Here is an 18,016-nt window from a genome sequence, read left to right as displayed (position 1 = left end):
AAATACCCCTCCTTAAAACTGCCAATCCCAGCATGCAACAGGAGGCAGCTAGAGGAGTCACACTGGAATAGTACCTCTTTAAGAGCTCGTCTGATAAACACCAAAGTGATTTATTTGTAAATGGGAATGCGGCCTCTGTGCCACTGTTCACCTTAATCAGAAGGGTCTCCTCATTCTCAGAAGGAACATTTTGGGCAGAGATTCTGGATGTTGCAGGGGAAGAAGGGAGTAGGGAAGTCATCTGCAAACTCCTCTCCACCAGTGTCAGGCTTGCAATGGCTGATTTGCTTTATGGGTTGATGTGGTATACCAGGGTTCCATGTCAGTAGAAGTAATGTGTCCAGATCAAGGAGACAATAGTGCTACTGTAATCTGCTTTGATTAGACCTCACCTAGACTTATGTGTCTGGAGCCACAGTTTGTGAATGACATGGGTAAGTTGAAATGTGCCCAGAGGAAGGTGATATAACATGGAGAACCAAGCCCTATGAGGAACAGATGAGGAAGGTAGGTATTTAAAGCCCAAGAAAAGGCTGAGAGATGATATGATAGTAATCTTTAAGTATCTGAAGGGTTGCCCAGTGGAAGATAGAACAAGCTTGCTTTCTGCCGCTTTGAAAGATAGGACACAAACCAATGGCTTCAAACAACATGAAGCAAAAGTCTGATTAAACATTGGGAAGAACTTCCTGATGGTAAGAGCTGTTCAGCTATGGGGGAAGAGAGTGCTTCAGAAGGTGACAGAATCTCAATAATTGGAATTTTGAAACATAGGACAGATGGCCACTAGACCTAAATACCCTAAAGGCACCAGATCATGTCTGATCTTGGAAGATAAGTAGGGTCCGCTCTGGTTAGTACTTGGCTGGGAGAACACCAACGAATTCCAGGTGCTGTGGCCTGTATTTCAGGTGAAGGACCTGGCAAAACTGCCTCTGAGTATTCCTTGCCTAAGAAAAATTTATGAAATTATTAGGGTTGTCATAAGTCCACAGGAGACTTGAAGGCACCTATGTACATACAGATGCCCTTTCCTTGGGGTGCTTTGGCTGTGGATTCCTGCCTTGGCAGCATGTGGGACTAGGAGACCCTTGGGGTTTCTCCCAATTTTGGGAATCTGTGAGGACAGTGTTGGAGCTTGATCTCAGGCAACCTTTCACCCTGCATCCCCACTTCTTCATCCTTAAACAGAGACCATCAGGTTCCACTGCACAGGTTTCTTTTGTGAAAAGGCCTTTTTGTGCAGGGTGTGTGTATGTGTGTGTGCACAAAAGGAGCAAGACAATGAAAGATCCTGAATTGTGCCCCTGAATTGTGCCGCTTGGTTGCCCAGAGACAGTTTGCAGCCAAAGTTTTTGAACAAAGCAAAGCCAGGTGAGAGAAGAGAACTGGGCCAGGCCAGCGCATCCTTTTGTTTCATAACCTAGATTTTTTTTCATGGGGAGGGGAGAGGAAGCGAAGAAGGGGGAAAGGAACCAGGCCCCTCTTTCCCCCATAGCCCTGCCTTGTTCCAGCTCCATACAACCCTCCAGTGGAGTTGCCTCCTGAGGAGGGGAGCCCAGCCTGTACATTTTCAACATTCTTGCTGGAGTTAACGACTTAGAAACATGACTCCCCAAAAGCAAGAGAGAAGGAGGAGGGCTGGGCCCAGTGGTGCGAGTGTGGAAAGTGGAGTCCTGAAAGGGTGTGTGTGTAGTGTGTGCGGAAAGGGAAAAATGCAGAGCCTCAGGGCAGCCTCTGACAGCAGAGAGGGCTGGCAGGCGGCTCCCAAACAATGTGCTTAGTCTTCTCCTCCTCCTCAGGCCTGGGGCTCCCGGGGCTCTACCTGGGCTAGCTTTGGCCTGGGGCCAGTGGGCCCACAGGGCTCTCTCCTTTGGCCCACACCCCCTCCCTCAGGCCTAGCTTCTTCTTCTTCCTACAGGAGCCCTTTCAGGGGAAAAAACCCCAAAGCAAAGCAAATCTGGAAACAGCTCCTTTGGTTGAGCCCCCCCCCCCCCGCTTTCCTCTGGGTGAGGCCCCTTTTCTTCCCTACTAGTTTTTTGAATGTGTTTCACTTTGGGAGGCAAACAGGCTTGTTTTTAATTTCCCTCTTCTTTTCTCTCTCTCTCCCTCTCTCTCTCTCTCTCTCCCCATTCCCCTCCTTTCTGTTCCTCCTACAGGTTGCAAGCTCTCCTGTCACAAGAAATGCGAAGCCAAGGTAAGAGCACCTTGTTCCCATTCTTATTGTTTCACAACAACGACAACACTGCCGTTGGGTTTGGGGAGGCTTTCTTTCTTTCTTTCTTTCTTTCTTTCTTTCTTTCTTTCCACTGTGTGGCTCTTCTTGGAAAGTCACTTGGATGAGGAACCAGGGGGGCTTCTGTGGCTCTTTCTCTCTCTCTTCTCTCCTCCCTGAACTTTTTCTTTCTTTTCCGAAGCTGCCCATGGTTGCTCAAGGTGAAATTTGCCAGGTTCCCACCAGGTTTGGAAAGAAGCAGCACCTCCATCGTGAGTTCCTTGCAAGGAAAGCCATCTACTTATCTTGAGGTGGAATTTTAAAACACAGAAACAAGATCTGTTTTTGAAAAGTGCCTTCCCGGACCAGCATTATGGCGCTTTGCCTTGGGCTCTTTTCTTTTCTTTTGCTTTTTTTACTTTCTTCCTTCTCTCTTTCTCCCTCTCTCCCCTCTTTCCCCAAAGGAGACTGCTGTGCTAGCAGGAAAGGTGTGCTAAGGCTTTCAAGGTGAGCAACCCCTCTTCATTGGTGGAGAAGGTTAGACAATAAATGCAGCGGCTTGGGAATTTATCTTGTCTTTACTCACTCATTCAATGATTCCCAGACTCCAGCCTTCCAGGAGCTTTGGACTTCAGCTCCCATAACCCCAGACCACTGGCCAAGATGACTGGAGGTTCCTGGGACCTGAAGTCCAACACAACCGGAGGCTCAGAGTTTAGGAAGCACTGTGTTAGGAGGCCATATAACCTCTGGATCACTCAGGGATGTCTTTTGCCGATGAACTGAACTGCAGGAGGAAAATCCCTCCGGGTGCTTTGTTTCTGGGCTAAGATCCATTCACTTTGGCGCATGGAAGATCATAGGGGAAGGTGCCCTGCCATTCTTGTTGTGGCGGTGGTGCTGTTTGCAGTATTATCCTCACTTGACAGGTTAGACACAGAGGTTAGAGAGAGTAACTTGCTGAAAGGCCAGTGATGGCAGTTCATTAACTATGCCAGTAATATGCCAAAGACAAGAAGCACTGAAGCTTTAATGGTGCTGTTTGCAGAAGTGAGACACGCGATGGCCCTACTGCTGGGCAGAGTGAAGGCATTACCTTGTCTTGGAGGAACAGAGCTGTGCGTGCCATATGCTCAGTTCTTGACTCCTGAATCTAACATGCTGCCCAAAGATGTGGCAGAAGGCCCTGTTGTTGTTGAGTTCTTTCAAGTTGTTTCCAACCCCAAGGTTCATGACCCTAAGGCAACCCTTAGGGTTTTTTGGGGAAAGATTTCTTTACAAGTAGTTTGCTATTGTTCCCCTCTGAGCCTGAGAGTGTGTGACTTGCCTAAAGTCACCCAGCAGGTTTCCATAGCTGAGGAGGGATTTGAAGGCTCCTGCTTGGCTATACCTTATTTATGTTTTTTCGTTACAACTGTACCACCAACCTTTATTTGCCTTACTGGAGCTGGTTTCAATGGAGAGTATTAAAAATCTAGTGATTGATAAAAGTGGCAGGTAGCATGGCTCACACCCATGCCTTGATAAATGCCTTGATATTTTGCATGGCTGATTTGGAGTTGGTGCTATAGCAGTGATGCATTTTGTTTTCCTTGGGTTGTCTGAAGGCTTCCTTGTGAGTTTATCATTGTAAATAAGGGGATCTGGCTCCATGGTTGTGGACAACATTATGGGCCATGTTGGAAGATACTGTACTGATATGCTTTATTTTTATGGAGTGCACACAGTGAAGCTTCCTAGTCCTACATCTGTTGCACTGTCCTCACCACTGCTAGCTCTGTGTGTACATGTGTAAGCCAAAATGGCACAGTCGTTTCCAGGATTTCATCTGGGAAATGACTATGGACCTTATCACACAAGGACTTAACACTGCCCAAACGTTCCCCAAATGTTGCAGAAGTGCCAGAGGTGGGATCATCCGTTGCACTTCTCTAGTATAATTGAGGCTTCCCACTTTCCTTCTGTCATGGAAGCTTTCACAGGAAAGCCTGCAGAATCCATTTTTTCAATAATGGAAGATCCCGTTATTCAAAAATGGCTTCTCCGAGACTTCCCCACGATTGCTTCAGCGACAGAGGGAAAGCGGGAAGCCTCAATTACGTTTTAGAAGTGCAATGGATGATCCCACCTCCGGCGCTTCTGCAACATTTGCACAATGTTTTGGCAGTGGTAGGTGCCTTGTGTGATAATGTCCTATGTTATTTTGGTCTTCCTATGTACATTGTGCTTTGTGTGCTATGCCCATATCTTCCAGGGAACATGAATTCACAGAGGAAGAAAGAATGGTGCCCCATGCCATATGCTAGATATCTCTGGTTCTAGGTTCTGCTACCCAGAGATCCTTTGGTCACCTTTCTTTGTTTCTTTATCTTTACTTGTTCTCATTTATTGCTCATAAAAACCTTGGTTTTTCACCTTCTTTTTCTGAACCACCTGTTCTTTTTTAAAAGAGCCACTTCCCTATGAGACACTTTTGTTTCCTTTTTCTTTTCTAAAAGATAATAAGGTTGTTGTTGGGACAATTTTTACTGCCTCACTGATGTGTACCAAGGTGAACGGAAGGAGGTCCAGATGTTTTGGTCTTCCATCAGCCCTTGCCAATATGACTGATGCCCAGGAATAAATGGGATCTACCCTCTACCCATCCCTAATGTATACTGCCCTTGTACCTGTATTATCATTGCCCAGTGTTTCTGAGCTCCAGTTTCACTTGCAAATGAAAGAACCCTAGAGAGATTAGTCCTAATGCTTTATGGAAAAGAAGATCTGTCTGTTCAGTAGGATCTTGAGTATGGCTTCTACAACCTTGTTTGTATGCTCTAGGTGAAACAGGCACAAATGAAACAAATGAGAAATAAAAGGCTTGTTGAGTTGTAGGTTTGAAAGGCCTTGCAGAAGAAACTAAGGTCCCATACAGACAGGCCAAAATAAAGCTGCTTTGGGTCACTTTGGAGGTATCTTGTTTAAATGGTGCATGTGTCCTAAGAGTCCGGAAGCCATGCCAAAGCCATGATCCAGTCCTAAGGACTGGAGCGCAGATTTGGCACAGCTTCTGGACTCTTAGGATGCATGCATCATTTAAACAGCATACCTCCAAAGTGACCCAAAGCGGCTTTATTTTGGCAGTCTGCATGGGGCCTATGACACAGGTAGGTTGTGGGAGATTAGCCCCAGGATGCAGGTTAGGTGGAAGCAAAGTAAGGTTTGGAATGTGAGCAGATTATACCTAATCCACTGGGAAAATCCAAGAAAGCATTGATGAACACAGGAAAGAATTTTAGGTAAAATCAAATGAAGGTATTTGGTATGAGAGAGGAGTGTAAAACCAAAAAAAGCATATCAGAGTCTCATAAGAAATCAATTCTGTGTTGTCAGGATAAGGGCATGTATCAGCCTGCTGGACTGGTGGTGAAACAGGTGTTTTAGATCTTGGGAGCAGAGGTGTCTTGGATTTTTGATTATTTTTGGATTTTGGGATACTTGCATTTGCATATACATATATAATGAGATATCTTAAAGATGGGACCCAAGTCTAAACACAAAGCTCATCTATGTTTCCAAATACACCATATACATATAGCTTGAAGGTAATCTTATGCAGTATTTTAAATAATTTTGTCTGTGAAATACAATTTGTGTGCATTGAACCAATGGAAAGCAAAAGTGTCATTTGCTCAGCCAGCCATGAAAAAAGTTTGGGATTTTGGAATACTTTGGATTTTGGAATTTTGGGTAAGGGAGATTCAACCTGTATGTATGCTATCATAAAGTGGAGGTAACAATAACTGGTAGAATGCAGAAAGTTTGGAATCATAGACAGGTTGCTTAGTTCAGGGAACAAGTATTAAGCTGGTGTTGTAAGCAAGGCAACAACACCCAGTTATAACCAAGTTATGCAAAGTAACCCTCCTTTGAATTTCAACTTGGCGCATTTGTGTTACCAGAGTTTTAACACAACTTCATTGGACTGAAAAGAGATCATGTTTGGCTATTATGTAAATATGCATAGGTATGCAAATGGTGTAGTGATTTGAGTGTTGGACTATGATTCTAGAGACCAGGCTTTGAATCCCTGTTGACCATGGAATCTCCCTGGGTGACCTTGGACAAGACAGTCTCTCTCAGTCTCATGTGCAAAGGAAACTTATCTCTGAACAAATCTTGCCAAGAAACCATTGTGATAGGAATCCTTAGGGTCACCATAAGTCAAAATGACTTGAAGGCACACAACAACAATGCAAACTCTTCATTGAATATTAATTTAATGACATGAAAACCAACATATATATACTAGGATGCTGAATAATGCTGGTTTATTTTACTGCTAAATCAACTGATAACACAGAAAGTTAACTCTTGTGCCAGAGACAAAGGAAATTTGGTTTTATAATAAATTTCAGTTCTATTTTTAGCAATTTCAATCAGCTCATAAAGGTCCCACTTGTCCCACACTGACCCCTGTCTAATCCATTGCCATAAAGTCTTCCAGTACAAAGTCAGTGGCTCCAGGCAATTTTTAGCCAGTGGGCCTTTCCTTAGCAAAGGGGACACAGTAAGGGCTAAATCCAGTTTGAGACCTGACTAAAGTAAGCCCATTGAATCTATTAGATTTATCTGCATGTTTACTCACCATTCAGCAGTTAGTTGGATGTGTCTACTCTAGCTGGTACTAACCAACAGGATGTCATGTTGATGGAAATGCATGTCAGCGATTCATAATAATGTAATATTCTTAAGCAGGGGTAAGTAGTCATGTACATGAAGGTTTCTCACTGATAACAGAGTCATTTCTTCTTATCAGAGTTGTATGTTCTCTGTACCCAGAAGAGTTTTTTATGTTTTTAAAATTTATTAGCTGTGATGTATAAATGTTTCTATATCATGGCCAGCAAGTAGGACAGAATGCTGCCACATTCTGCCACATTTGGGCTTAGAACTCAGAAGATAAATGGATTTAGCATGTAGTAGGTATTTGGCACACACAAAATATATGAGAGCAAACCATGTTTTTGTAGTGCCATGCCTGATCAATGATGAGGAGCTTCAGTTCAGAGCAATGTTGCTTAGATGGATTTTCATCATTGATCAGAAAATGTAGAAAGAAGTATAAAAGCATTTTGGCAGCATCTTCAAAAATAACCTAGATAGAACTGGTCAGGTGCCAAAAATCATCATCATATGGTAAAGAAATAAGGAAAGGAGGAAAAACATTTCCCACTACAACTCATTTGTGAGGTAGCTGGAACAGCTAGATTTCTAACACCACCTCCCTTTCAGAGCTTTGCAGTAACAAATTCCAAGCAACGTAGCCACCTGTCATGAGTGACATTTTGGGTAATGAGGGTACAACAAATTTATCTTTCAAAAGCAACTTGGGATGCATCTCCACTATAGAAATAATGCAGCGGGACACCACTTTAACTGGCATGGCTCCATCCTACAGAATCCTGGGATTTGTAGTTTGGTGAAACATCAGCACCTTTTGGCAGAGAAAGCTAAAGACCTTATAAAATTACCAATCCCAAGATTCCATAGGATGCAGTTGCAGAACATAAAGTGGTGTCAAACTGTATTCTTTCTACAGTGTAGATGCACTCATAATGAGCAAGACTGAAGTTACCATGTTGTTGTAATGACTAACAGATCATTTGTTATTTGTTATTGTTGTGCCTAGTTTCTAGTTACTTTCAAATTTTACTGTTAAAGGGCACCTTGACAGGAATTTTTCAAGATTTATGAGACCGAACAGACAAGCCAAAATAAAGCTGCTTCGAGTCACTTTGGAGGTATGCTGTTTAAATGCTGCATGTGTCCTAAGAGGTTGGAAGCTGTGCCAAAGCCACGCTCCAGTCCTAAGGAATGGAGTGAAGTTTTGGCACTGCTTCTGGCCTCTTAAGATGTGTGTGTCATTTAAATAGCATACATCCAAACTGAACCGAAGCAGCTTTATTTTGGCCTGTCTGTTCGGGTCCTTAGGTTAGTTTATCCTAAGTTTTTCTTTCCCTCTCAACAAAACATCAGAAAGTGATAGAAGAACACTAAGCAGTGCAACAATTAAGGCAATGAGTTAATTTTTCAACACTGCAACAAATAAGAGAAACAGCAAAGAGGGCAGAGTATATAACAATGTGTGCATTGGATAAAACTGTTTACAAACAGGCATAGAATCATAGAGTTGGAAGAGACCACAAGGGCAATCCAGTCCAACCCCCTGCCATGCAGGAACTCTCAGTCAAAGCAACCCTGACAGATGGCCATCCAGCCTCTGCTTAAAGGGGACATTTTCTTGCAAAAATATGTACATTAGAAACATCTGTGCAAGTTTTTATGCATATAAATGTTAATATGTATGTATGACTTCTCAGGCTTCAGAAAAAACCACACAAGGAAATGATAAGTCAAGTACTAATTCTAAAGAAAGAGAGAGAGAAGTGAGCATTCTTGAAGTTGAAATAGATTTGTCCACCATTAATCCTGACTAGATTCAGTATGGAATACATTTGGGGAATTTGAGATAACAAAGGAACAGGTAACCATTTTAATATTTTAATAAACAAGGCGCCAACGTGGCTTAGAGGTTTTAGTGTGGGACTAGGACTCTGGAGACACGGGTTCGATTCCCAACATTGGCCATTAACCCCACTTGAGCAAATCACATGTAGAAACAATTAATATTAGTGTTGTATGAAAGGAGAGAAGGTTAGCACTCCCCTTACTTTGTGGCATCTAACCAAGTTTTAAGAAGAAGAGCCCTCCCTCCGGTCCATCTGCCTTGGTCCAGCCCTCAGAGGGAGAGAAGAATGCTGAACCTGATCCCCTGCCCCCCTCACACCTTCTCCTTTTGTGTCATGTCTTTTTAGATTGTAAGCTTGAGGGCAGGGAACCTTCTATTATAAGCTGCCCAGATTCTCGTCATATAAATAAATCCTATTATTATTATTATTATTATTATTATTATTATTATTATTATTATTATTTTGTGCCAGGGCACTTGAGGTAACAGGCCAACATGATCCATTGTTCCATAGTCTTCTGAAGATCCTACAGAATTCTGAGATTTTTAGATCTCCAGGTTTGTTGAACTACAACACTCATTATTCCCAGTCCGCATAGCCCAAATGCTGGGGAAGTGTTGCACAGTGCGTACCCCAGTTGCCATGGAAGAATGGAAGCTTGCTCTTTTGGACTGGAAATGTCTGTGTGTATGCCTTCAAGTGTCCTGTCAACTTATGGCAGCCCCATAACTTTTTAAGGGTTTGCTTAGGTGAGGAAAAGCTTAGAGATGGTTTGCCATTGTCTTCCTCTGAAATATAGACTAGAGCATCTGGTGTTTGTTGGTTGACCCTACGTACTAAGCAGGGCTGACATTGCTTAGCTTCCAACATCATACGGTGTCTTCAGAGAGGCTGCCATTTTACAATGTGGGTGGACAAAGCTTGTCAGATGTTTGGATGCATCTCCCACCATTCTCCATCATTGGCTATGCTGGCTGTGCAACCTACAATTTAAAAAAAGAAAAATGTAGCTAGAACCATACAAAAAGTGAACATTAAATGGAATTAAACTATTCATAATATAAATATAATTTAAAGCTACACCTAAAAAGATGAAATTAAAAGATAAAAAGCAATTAAAACAGTTCAGTTTAAAAAAATCACCACACCCTAGCTCATTCTTTAAAAGCTTCCTGCTTTAAAAGCCTGCTGGAATAGGAATGTCTTTGCCTGTCATGCCTGATGATAGAAGGACAATAGGGAGAGAACTATTCTGGTCTCCTTGGGAATTCCAGGGTCCAGGGGCAGCCACCAAGAAGGCCCTATCTTGCATCACTACCAGCCATGTTTGTGATTGGGATAGGACTGAGAGGAGGTTAGAGCTGATGGAAGTTTTGTTCCCACCCTGGAGTGAATGAAGTGCAGTGCACACCATTTACCAAGTGTAGCTGCAGCCACCAGAGAAGTGGTGAGCAAGTACAGTGGGCATAGTGGAGACATGTTTCACACCTACAGATATGTATCACTCTGTTTTTGGCTAAAATCCAGCTTAAAAATAGAACCCAAAGTTTTCTTCAGGTTTCTAGCTAAGGGGTTTTCAGCTGTAAAAAACCTGTTTTAAGCGATGGAAGGCTGTTGAGTGCTAAATGACTGATCCAGATATGGCATTTTGGGAGATTTTTAAACAACAAGAACAACATTTCCCAAGGAGAATATTTTTGGTGAAGGTCTAGGGGTTTTAATAAGGGGAGAATAGGCAGCTCCTTTGTGCCTCTGAAGTGAGGTGTGCACAGAGGTGCACCATCTTTCGAAATGAGCGAGGAGGTTGCATGTCCAGAAACTCCACCAGTGAGTTGGAGGGGGTGTGGAATTCTGGACTGGAAATAGGGACTGTGCTGTCTCATTCTTTTCAATTGATGGATTGTGTCTTGTGCATTGTTGTCTCTAAAAACACATCATGGGATGTGCTTAACTGCTGAAGTTGTTTAATATTAAAATTAGTGCCTTTAAAAAAATACTAAACTTTTGGTCCAGATGGTTGTGATATTAAACATGTGGCTTGGAATTATGACTCTCTCTCTTTTTTAAAGAACACACACACATACCTATAAAAAGCAGTTGCTGGGGCCCTGTTCAAGTTCAGGTCCTGTGACAGGCTGTGGGATAAACCTTTCCTCCTACACCAGACCTGCACAACTTGGAAGTAGGAAGGGGCCCAAATTAAAATAGGTTAAAGTTGTTTAGACCACAGATAGGTTTTTTAGCGATTCACATTCCAAGTAAATGTATAATTAGTGATTAAACTGTTTTGCAAATAAACTATATTATAAAAAAGGGAAATTCAGTTAATATAAATTAATTACACTTATTAAGATTTTTACTTATCATGAAATTCCATTAATGTTAAAAAATAAACTTTTAATACACTTTAAAGGTTTTCTTCAGGGTTTGAATGGTAGCTCAGCCATGGTAACCCACTGAGTGGTCTTGAGCAAATCACACTCTCTCAAGCATCAGAGGAAGACAATGGCAAACCCCCTCTGAAGAAACCTGCTTGATAGATTTGTCTTGTGTTGTGTACCGTCAAGTAGTTTCTGACTTATGACAGCCCTAAGACAAACCTATCACAGAGGCTTCTTGGCAAGTTTCTTCAGAGTGGGTTTGCCATTGCCATCTTTTGAAACTGAGAGAGTATTACTTGCCCGAGGACACCTGGTAGGTCTACACAGCTGAGCTGGGATTCAAGCCCTGGTTTCCAGGGTCCTAGTCCAACATTCAAACCATTGTGCCACATTGGCTGTCAGATATACCTGAGGGGCCACCATAATCTGGAAACCACTTGAAGGCACACAACACACACACATGATTTTTAAACATCTTTGCTTGATGAAGAAGCCAATGGAGCTTCGTAAACTTGTGGGAGGCTTCTGGGGAAATAAAGTACTACTCACAATTAAATTCTGGGTTGCAGAGGAGGCTTGGGGAGAGCATTCCCTCTTCCTCCTCCTCCTGTGCCCAGTTTCTATTTGTGAGTAAAGGCTGGGCAGTGGAAGAAGCTTGAGGGGAACATTCGTTCTTCCTCCTCTGCCTGGCTTCTACTCACAAGTAAAGGCTGGGTTGCAGAGGAGGGGGAGGAGCATTCCCACCTTACCTTAGTTGGCAGCCACACCATCCACAGGAAGTTGCCCTATATTATGGCAGGCTGCTGGAAATCCTCTGGTGGGCCGCATGTGATGCAGGCCTGTTCTACACAGTGGACCCAATGAAAATCCAATCCCAGCTGCTATTTGGGAGGAGCAGGGAAGCTTCCAAAGGTACCAACTGGATTGTGAAAATTCCTCACAGTTTTTCAAATTGACAGAGATGGTACAAGCTCATCAGTGTCTATCTTTTTTGTAAATTTCATAAATGTAAAATTTTATAAATGTATGAGTCCTATGTTGGACTGTGTGCATGTTTTGGGTGTATGTCATGAAGATTGTCCAGCAAGGAATTATCAGTATTATTTTCTGCTCATCTATCAACCACTTAATTTTTGTGCTTTCGTGACCCTAAGGCAAACCTATCATGATGTTTTCTTGGGAAGATTTGTTTAGAAGAAGTTTGCCATTGCCTTTCTCTAAGACTGAGAGAATGTGACTTGCCCAGATGATATGATAGTCATGTTTAAGCATTTGAAGGGCAGTCATATTGAGGATGGAGCAAGCCTGCTTTCTACAGGTCCAGAGTCTAGGGCTCAGATCAGTAGGTGCAAACTACAGGAAAAGAGATTCCACCTCAACATTAGGAGGAACCTCCTGACAGTAAGAGCTGTTAGATGATGGAACACACCCCCTTGGAGTGTGATGGAGTCTCCTTCTTTGGAGGTCTTTCAACAGAGGCTGGATGACCAGCTCTCAGGGGTACTTTGATTGTGAGTTCCTGCATGGTAGAATGGGGTTGGGCTGGATGACCCTTGTTGTCTCTTCCAACTCTATAACTCTATGATTGTATGAAGCCTGGTCACCAGAGTCCTAATCCAACACTCAAACCACAACACCACATGGGCTCTCAAATTTATAAGTTGCATTTTCTCCAAGAGTGGGACTCTGAATCATCACTGCCACCCTTCTGGTTGCAAACTTGGGTGACTGAATACCAATAGGATTCAGAACAGAGCCATGTGAAAAACGGGGAGGCCTGAACATGCTCAGGTGGCATGCTGATTTTTTTTTTTTGGTGTGTGTGTGAAATATAATTTAGTTGAGGCTAAAATATATCCCACTATGTCTGCCTCTCTTTCTCTGTCTCTCCCCAAAACAACATAGGATTCAGTGGCTTCCCTAAGCCTTTTAGAATACAGTGAGCCCTTGATATCCATTGGTATGGTTCCTGGACCTTTTGTGTGTACCATTCTCTGTGGATGCTCAAGTCCCATTAAGTACAGTGGCATAGTGTATGGTATCCCTTATATAAAATTGTAAAAATAAGGTTTGTTTTGAATTTTTTTTTTAAAAAAATATTTTCAAGCTGTTGATGTTTGAATCTATGGATAAAACAATTTGTGAATACAGAGGGCCTAAATCCATTTGTTAGACCCAATTGGAATAAATACACCAAATAAGTAGGATCTGAATGTATTTCAAGCAGATGATTCATGGGTTTGCTCTAGCTAGGACTAGCAGTTGGCTTTGACCAAAGATTGGGAAATTGTGATCCTCCAGATGTAGCTGCATGAAAGATCCATATTCCCATAGCATTGGCTATACTGACTAGGGCTGTTGGGAATTATAGTATGATCACATCTGTAAAGCCCCCCTTATCCTACCCCTGATTTAGGCCAGTTTAGGAAACAAAATCTGGGAGTTTAGGGTCAGAGAAGTGAATTAGTGGAGCCTATTAACAACTTCCAGTGTCCTGGAGGAAGGCTTGGCTGGAGGGAGGATAGGCTTGGAAATTTTCTGATGGGTCCTCCTTGTGTGAGTATGTATTGAAAAATGGGTATTGGGGAGAACTTGGAAAGCATACTGCATGGGACAGGAAGGAATTATATTTTGATACTCACAGAAGTACTGAGGTGAATAATGTATCAGTCTCATTTATGGGATTGTTTTGGCCTCTGGGGGTTGCAAGTCACATTAGCTTCACCACATGGATGACTTATCACTCCTCTGACCATTCTAGATGAAACTGGAAATATCCTTTAGAATTTCTTGACACAAAACCTGGCAGCATTATTAAAATGTCATTATTCTAGCTGCATGCCTGTGACCAGATCTTGTGCTGGAATTGCCTGCATTTTGAAGATGAAAACGTGTACATATTGAGGAAATTTGGCAGGAATGTTAACAAGGATGTTCTGGCTTCTCTCTCTCTCTCTCTCTCTCTCTCTCTCACACACACACGCTTATGCTTCCTTTCTAAGCTTTTGCGTGTTGCTTGATAAATGGCTCCAGTTTCAGAGTCACCAAGTCTAAACATTTGTTAAAAACAGTGTTGCTTCTCAAATCCTAAAGGTCTCTCTTATCCCCTCAAAAAAGTGATGTGTGTTTGTAAGACAGCTGATTCCTCTCTGGAACTCTATGTATTATGACTGCTTTATATGTAATTTTATTTTCAGGGATAGGTATGTGATGTGGTAATTATGTGTTTCATAAATGTAAAATTTTATAAATGTATGAGTCTCATGTTGGACTGTGTGCAAGTTTTGGGTGTATGTCATGAAGATTGTCTAGGAAGGAATTATCAGTATTATTTAATATGTGTTGGAGCAGGCAAACTGATGGCCCTCAAATTTTTGAGCATGCTGGTGGAGACTTATGGGTATTGCAGTCCAAAGCATCAGCTTGGCAAACACTGTATTTAACTGGGAGTAGGGGTGGGGAATGCACACAAAAGTTCTTTAATCATTAAAAAAATGATTGGGAAAAAATTTTACATGTGAAAAAATGTGTACAGTACAAAACATTTCACCTTAGGCAAAAGAAGGCTGCTGAGATCCTGTAGCTTCACAAGTATAGTTACGTGAGAGGTGATGGCAACAGTGACAGGAGGAGAAGGTAAAGAAGGAGTCAGTGAATGAGGAGGCAGCTGGCTTGCAGCTGGCTGTTTTATGAATACCTGGCCTCAGGGCCCTCGGAGCTAAGACATTAGGGGATGGGTGATTTGAAAAAAATAATCATCCATACACAGGTGATTTTCTAAGCCATTCTTCCCAGTGTTCCCTTGACCTCTGGTTTCCCAAAGCTGATCACTCATGAAATAACCCAGATTTTCTTTCCATCACTGTGGCTGCAGCTGCTCAGAGGAGAGCAGAGACTGGCAATATGCTAGCAGGACAATCTGTTTCAAAGTGATAGGATAGTGGCTTCCTTTCCTTGCTCTTCTAATGCTATCTTTCTTTTTTACAGGATCATTTTAGGTAGCTATTCCATATTTGTTAACAGCAAATCCAAAAGACTGATTTAAATTCTTTCCTTTGACTGAACACCCTGTCCCATAACAAAGTCAATCATATTATCTTAGATGCTAAGGTTTGTCTGTATTCCAGTCACATTCTTGAAAGATTAAGACACATTTTATGGATGACCAGAGGGTTCTCCCCTCAGGGTTTGCATTGTTTTTGTTTCTTTTTCTTCATAAATGACAGCTGGCGTCTTGCAGACCTTGTCCTGCTTATTTTTCGTTTATGAGATATAACAGCATTTTCAGAGCTGTAGATTGGGTAGACCAGTCTTTTTGAACCTAATGCTTTTCAGATATTATTGTACTACACCATCCATCGGTCTTGCTGGCATGCCCAAGGTCAGGGGAAAATTAAATTATGAGAACATTAGCAGGGGACCAGGTTGAGGAAGGCTGGTGTCTGCAGTCACCTGCTCTCACCTCTGGTAAAAAGCCATGTATTAGCTGAAAACCTGTTTGGCCAGAGGTGATAGAACAACAAGAGAAACAGGCATTCCATGTGAAGTGAACTGTTAGGCTTTTCTGATGCTTTTAATTAATCAGTTGATGATGTAAATGCTTGCAAAAAATAAGTCAGTGTTTTATAGTCTTAACCTGACTAGAACAAAAAAAAAAAAAAAAAAAGAAGAAGAAGAAGAAGAAGGACTGGTCTAGTGAACTGTGTAAGTATTTATTTTATTTATTTAGTTTGAGTATTTATATCCCACTGTCCAGTCACAAAGACTCTCAGAGCAATGATGTGAAATGGATATGGACATAGGTAGAAATTGTATTCAACAAGTTTTTCTCAACCTGTTTTTATTTGTAGAACCATGGATGGCACAGATAAGCCCCAACTCAATCATACAACTAATATAGTGCACCATTGTTGTCTTCCAGACACTCAGGTGAACCATATTCACAGGTGGTAAGAGAGTGATACATAAATGAGTGATAAATGGTGCTATATATATAAATAGGCTTATAGCAGCCTTCTCCAACCTGACATCCTCCTGATGTGTTTGTACTACAATAGCTGTCATTCCCAATAAGTGAAGTCATTGGTCACACTGCCTGGGGATGATAGAAGTCAAAGTCCAAACACATCTGGAGAGTTTCAGGTAGGTGAGAAGCTGAATCTGATTACAGTATCAAAGAGGAGGCTGGGTAAACTCATCTTATTCCAACATGGCTTTTTATGAATAAGTAATTCACACTTTCTAATTTTTTTTAAAATCTAGAACTGTATTCATGACCAAGTACAATTTTAGCAGTTGACCATTCAGGATTGGTAGAATACACAGATCTAGGAAGGAATCTGCTGAAGCACACTTTGGGTTTGCTTCAGTGGAATGCCCCCTAAAATGGGTTTCTTGGGCTCAGTCATCCTAGTCACCATCATACCGTCTGCAATTACACCTCATGAGGATTGGTGCCATCACATGGTGTCTAGGCGGGTATGAGGCTGGTATACTATGATAAAGAGATTTTGGAGGCATCTCTAGTTGCTTTGCTATTTGAGTACAAGTGTAAACCAAAGCTAATTTAACAAATAAGGAAAAGAAAACAACAACAACAATAACAACAACAAATTCGATTAAAGGCTAAGGCAAATATGCTCCAGGCCCAAGCAGCCCATTAACTTAATGCATTTTAAACTCAATTGCTGTGTTATGTTTTCATCATCTATCCATTATTCATGTTTTGATTTATTCCCATTACCCTAGTCTTAGAAATAATTCCTCAGTGATTTAAATGGAACATGCTTCCACATAAGTGGCTTATAGTGAAACACATCTTGTTGCGTATTTTATCAAGCACTGTCTTTGCTTTGGAATATAGACAGCTTCTGTTAGTTGTAAGTGTCTGTATTTCTGTCCGTGAATAGAATACATTATGCAGCATACAAAAGATGTAATGTTTATGATGAGCAAAAGGAAAATTGATATATAGATATTTTAAAATAGTTTTATAGATTATTGCAGCAGGTCTACCACAGATATAGGATGGGCAGCACAGGGCTTAAAAACAGTACCACTGAAAAAGATCTCTGGGTCTTAATAGACCATAGGCTAAACATCAGCAAACAGTGTGATGCCATAACCAAATAAGCCAGGGGTCGGCAACCTCCGGCCCGCGGGTCGGATGAGGCCCGCGGAGGCCTTTAAGCCGGCCCCTGGCTCCTCCTGTCGCCGCTGGTTGCGGCTTTTGCCCACTATGGGCGCTGCCATTTTTTGCCCAAAATGGCGGCGAAATCTCGCGTGACCTCAGAGAAGGTCGCGTGAGATTTCACCGCCATTTCCCCCCCAAAACGGCGGCACACAGGGCTCAGACAGCGGCAGCGGGCCCCTGGGAGGCCCGTTGCCCTCGCTGGGGCCCTCCAGGAGGGCTCCTGCGATGGCAGTGGGCCTCTGGGAGGCCTGTTGCCTTTGCTGGGGCCTCCAGGAGGGCTCCAACGGCGGCAGCGGGCCCCTGGGAAGCCCGTTGCTGTCACTGGGGCCCTCCAGGAGGGCTCTTGCGATGACAGCGGGCCTCTCAGAGGCCTGTTGCCTTCGCTGGGGTCCTCCAGGAGGGCTCCGACGGCAGCAGCGGGCCCCTGGGAGGCCCGTTGCCTTTGCTGGGGCCCTCCAGGAGGGCTCCGGCGGCGACAGCAGGCCTGGGAGGCCAGTTTGCGTCCTGGGCCCCAGGAGGGCTCTTGCGATGACAGCGGGCCCCAGAGGCCGTTGCCTCGCTGGGTGGCCCTCAGGAGGGCTCCGACGGCGGCAACGGGCCCTGGGATCCCTGCCTTTGCTGGGGCCTCCAGGAGGGCTCTGGCGGCGACAGCAGGCCCCTGGGAGGCCAGTTGCCGTCGCTGGGGTCTCCAGGAGGGCTCCGACGGCGGCAG

At 43.0% G+C, this 18,016-nt stretch overlaps 1 protein-coding gene and 1 pseudogene across 6 annotated transcripts in view; both read left to right on the top strand.

Annotated features, from left to right (window-relative positions):
• The window catches only part of TNS1 (tensin 1), a 431,204-nt gene that overhangs the window by 131,627 nt on the left and 281,561 nt on the right, over positions 1-18,016 (top strand). For all 6 annotated transcript variants that reach the window (XM_042473744.1, XM_042473728.1, XM_042473736.1 and 3 more), the window contains exon 3: positions 2,160-2,197. In XM_042473744.1, coding sequence (XP_042329678.1) covers positions 2,160-2,197 — 38 coding nt within the window. The remainder of the gene's footprint in view (positions 1-2,159; positions 2,198-18,016) is intronic.
• On the top strand, positions 8,893-8,930 carry LOC121920155 (annotated as a pseudogene).

Source organism: Sceloporus undulatus, chromosome 1 (genome assembly GCF_019175285.1).
Source record: "Sceloporus undulatus isolate JIND9_A2432 ecotype Alabama chromosome 1, SceUnd_v1.1, whole genome shotgun sequence".
NCBI classification, from domain to species: domain Eukaryota; kingdom Metazoa; phylum Chordata; class Lepidosauria; order Squamata; family Phrynosomatidae; genus Sceloporus; species Sceloporus undulatus.
Note: the sequence above shows the minus strand (reverse complement) of the source record. Positions and strands in the feature narration are given on the sequence as shown.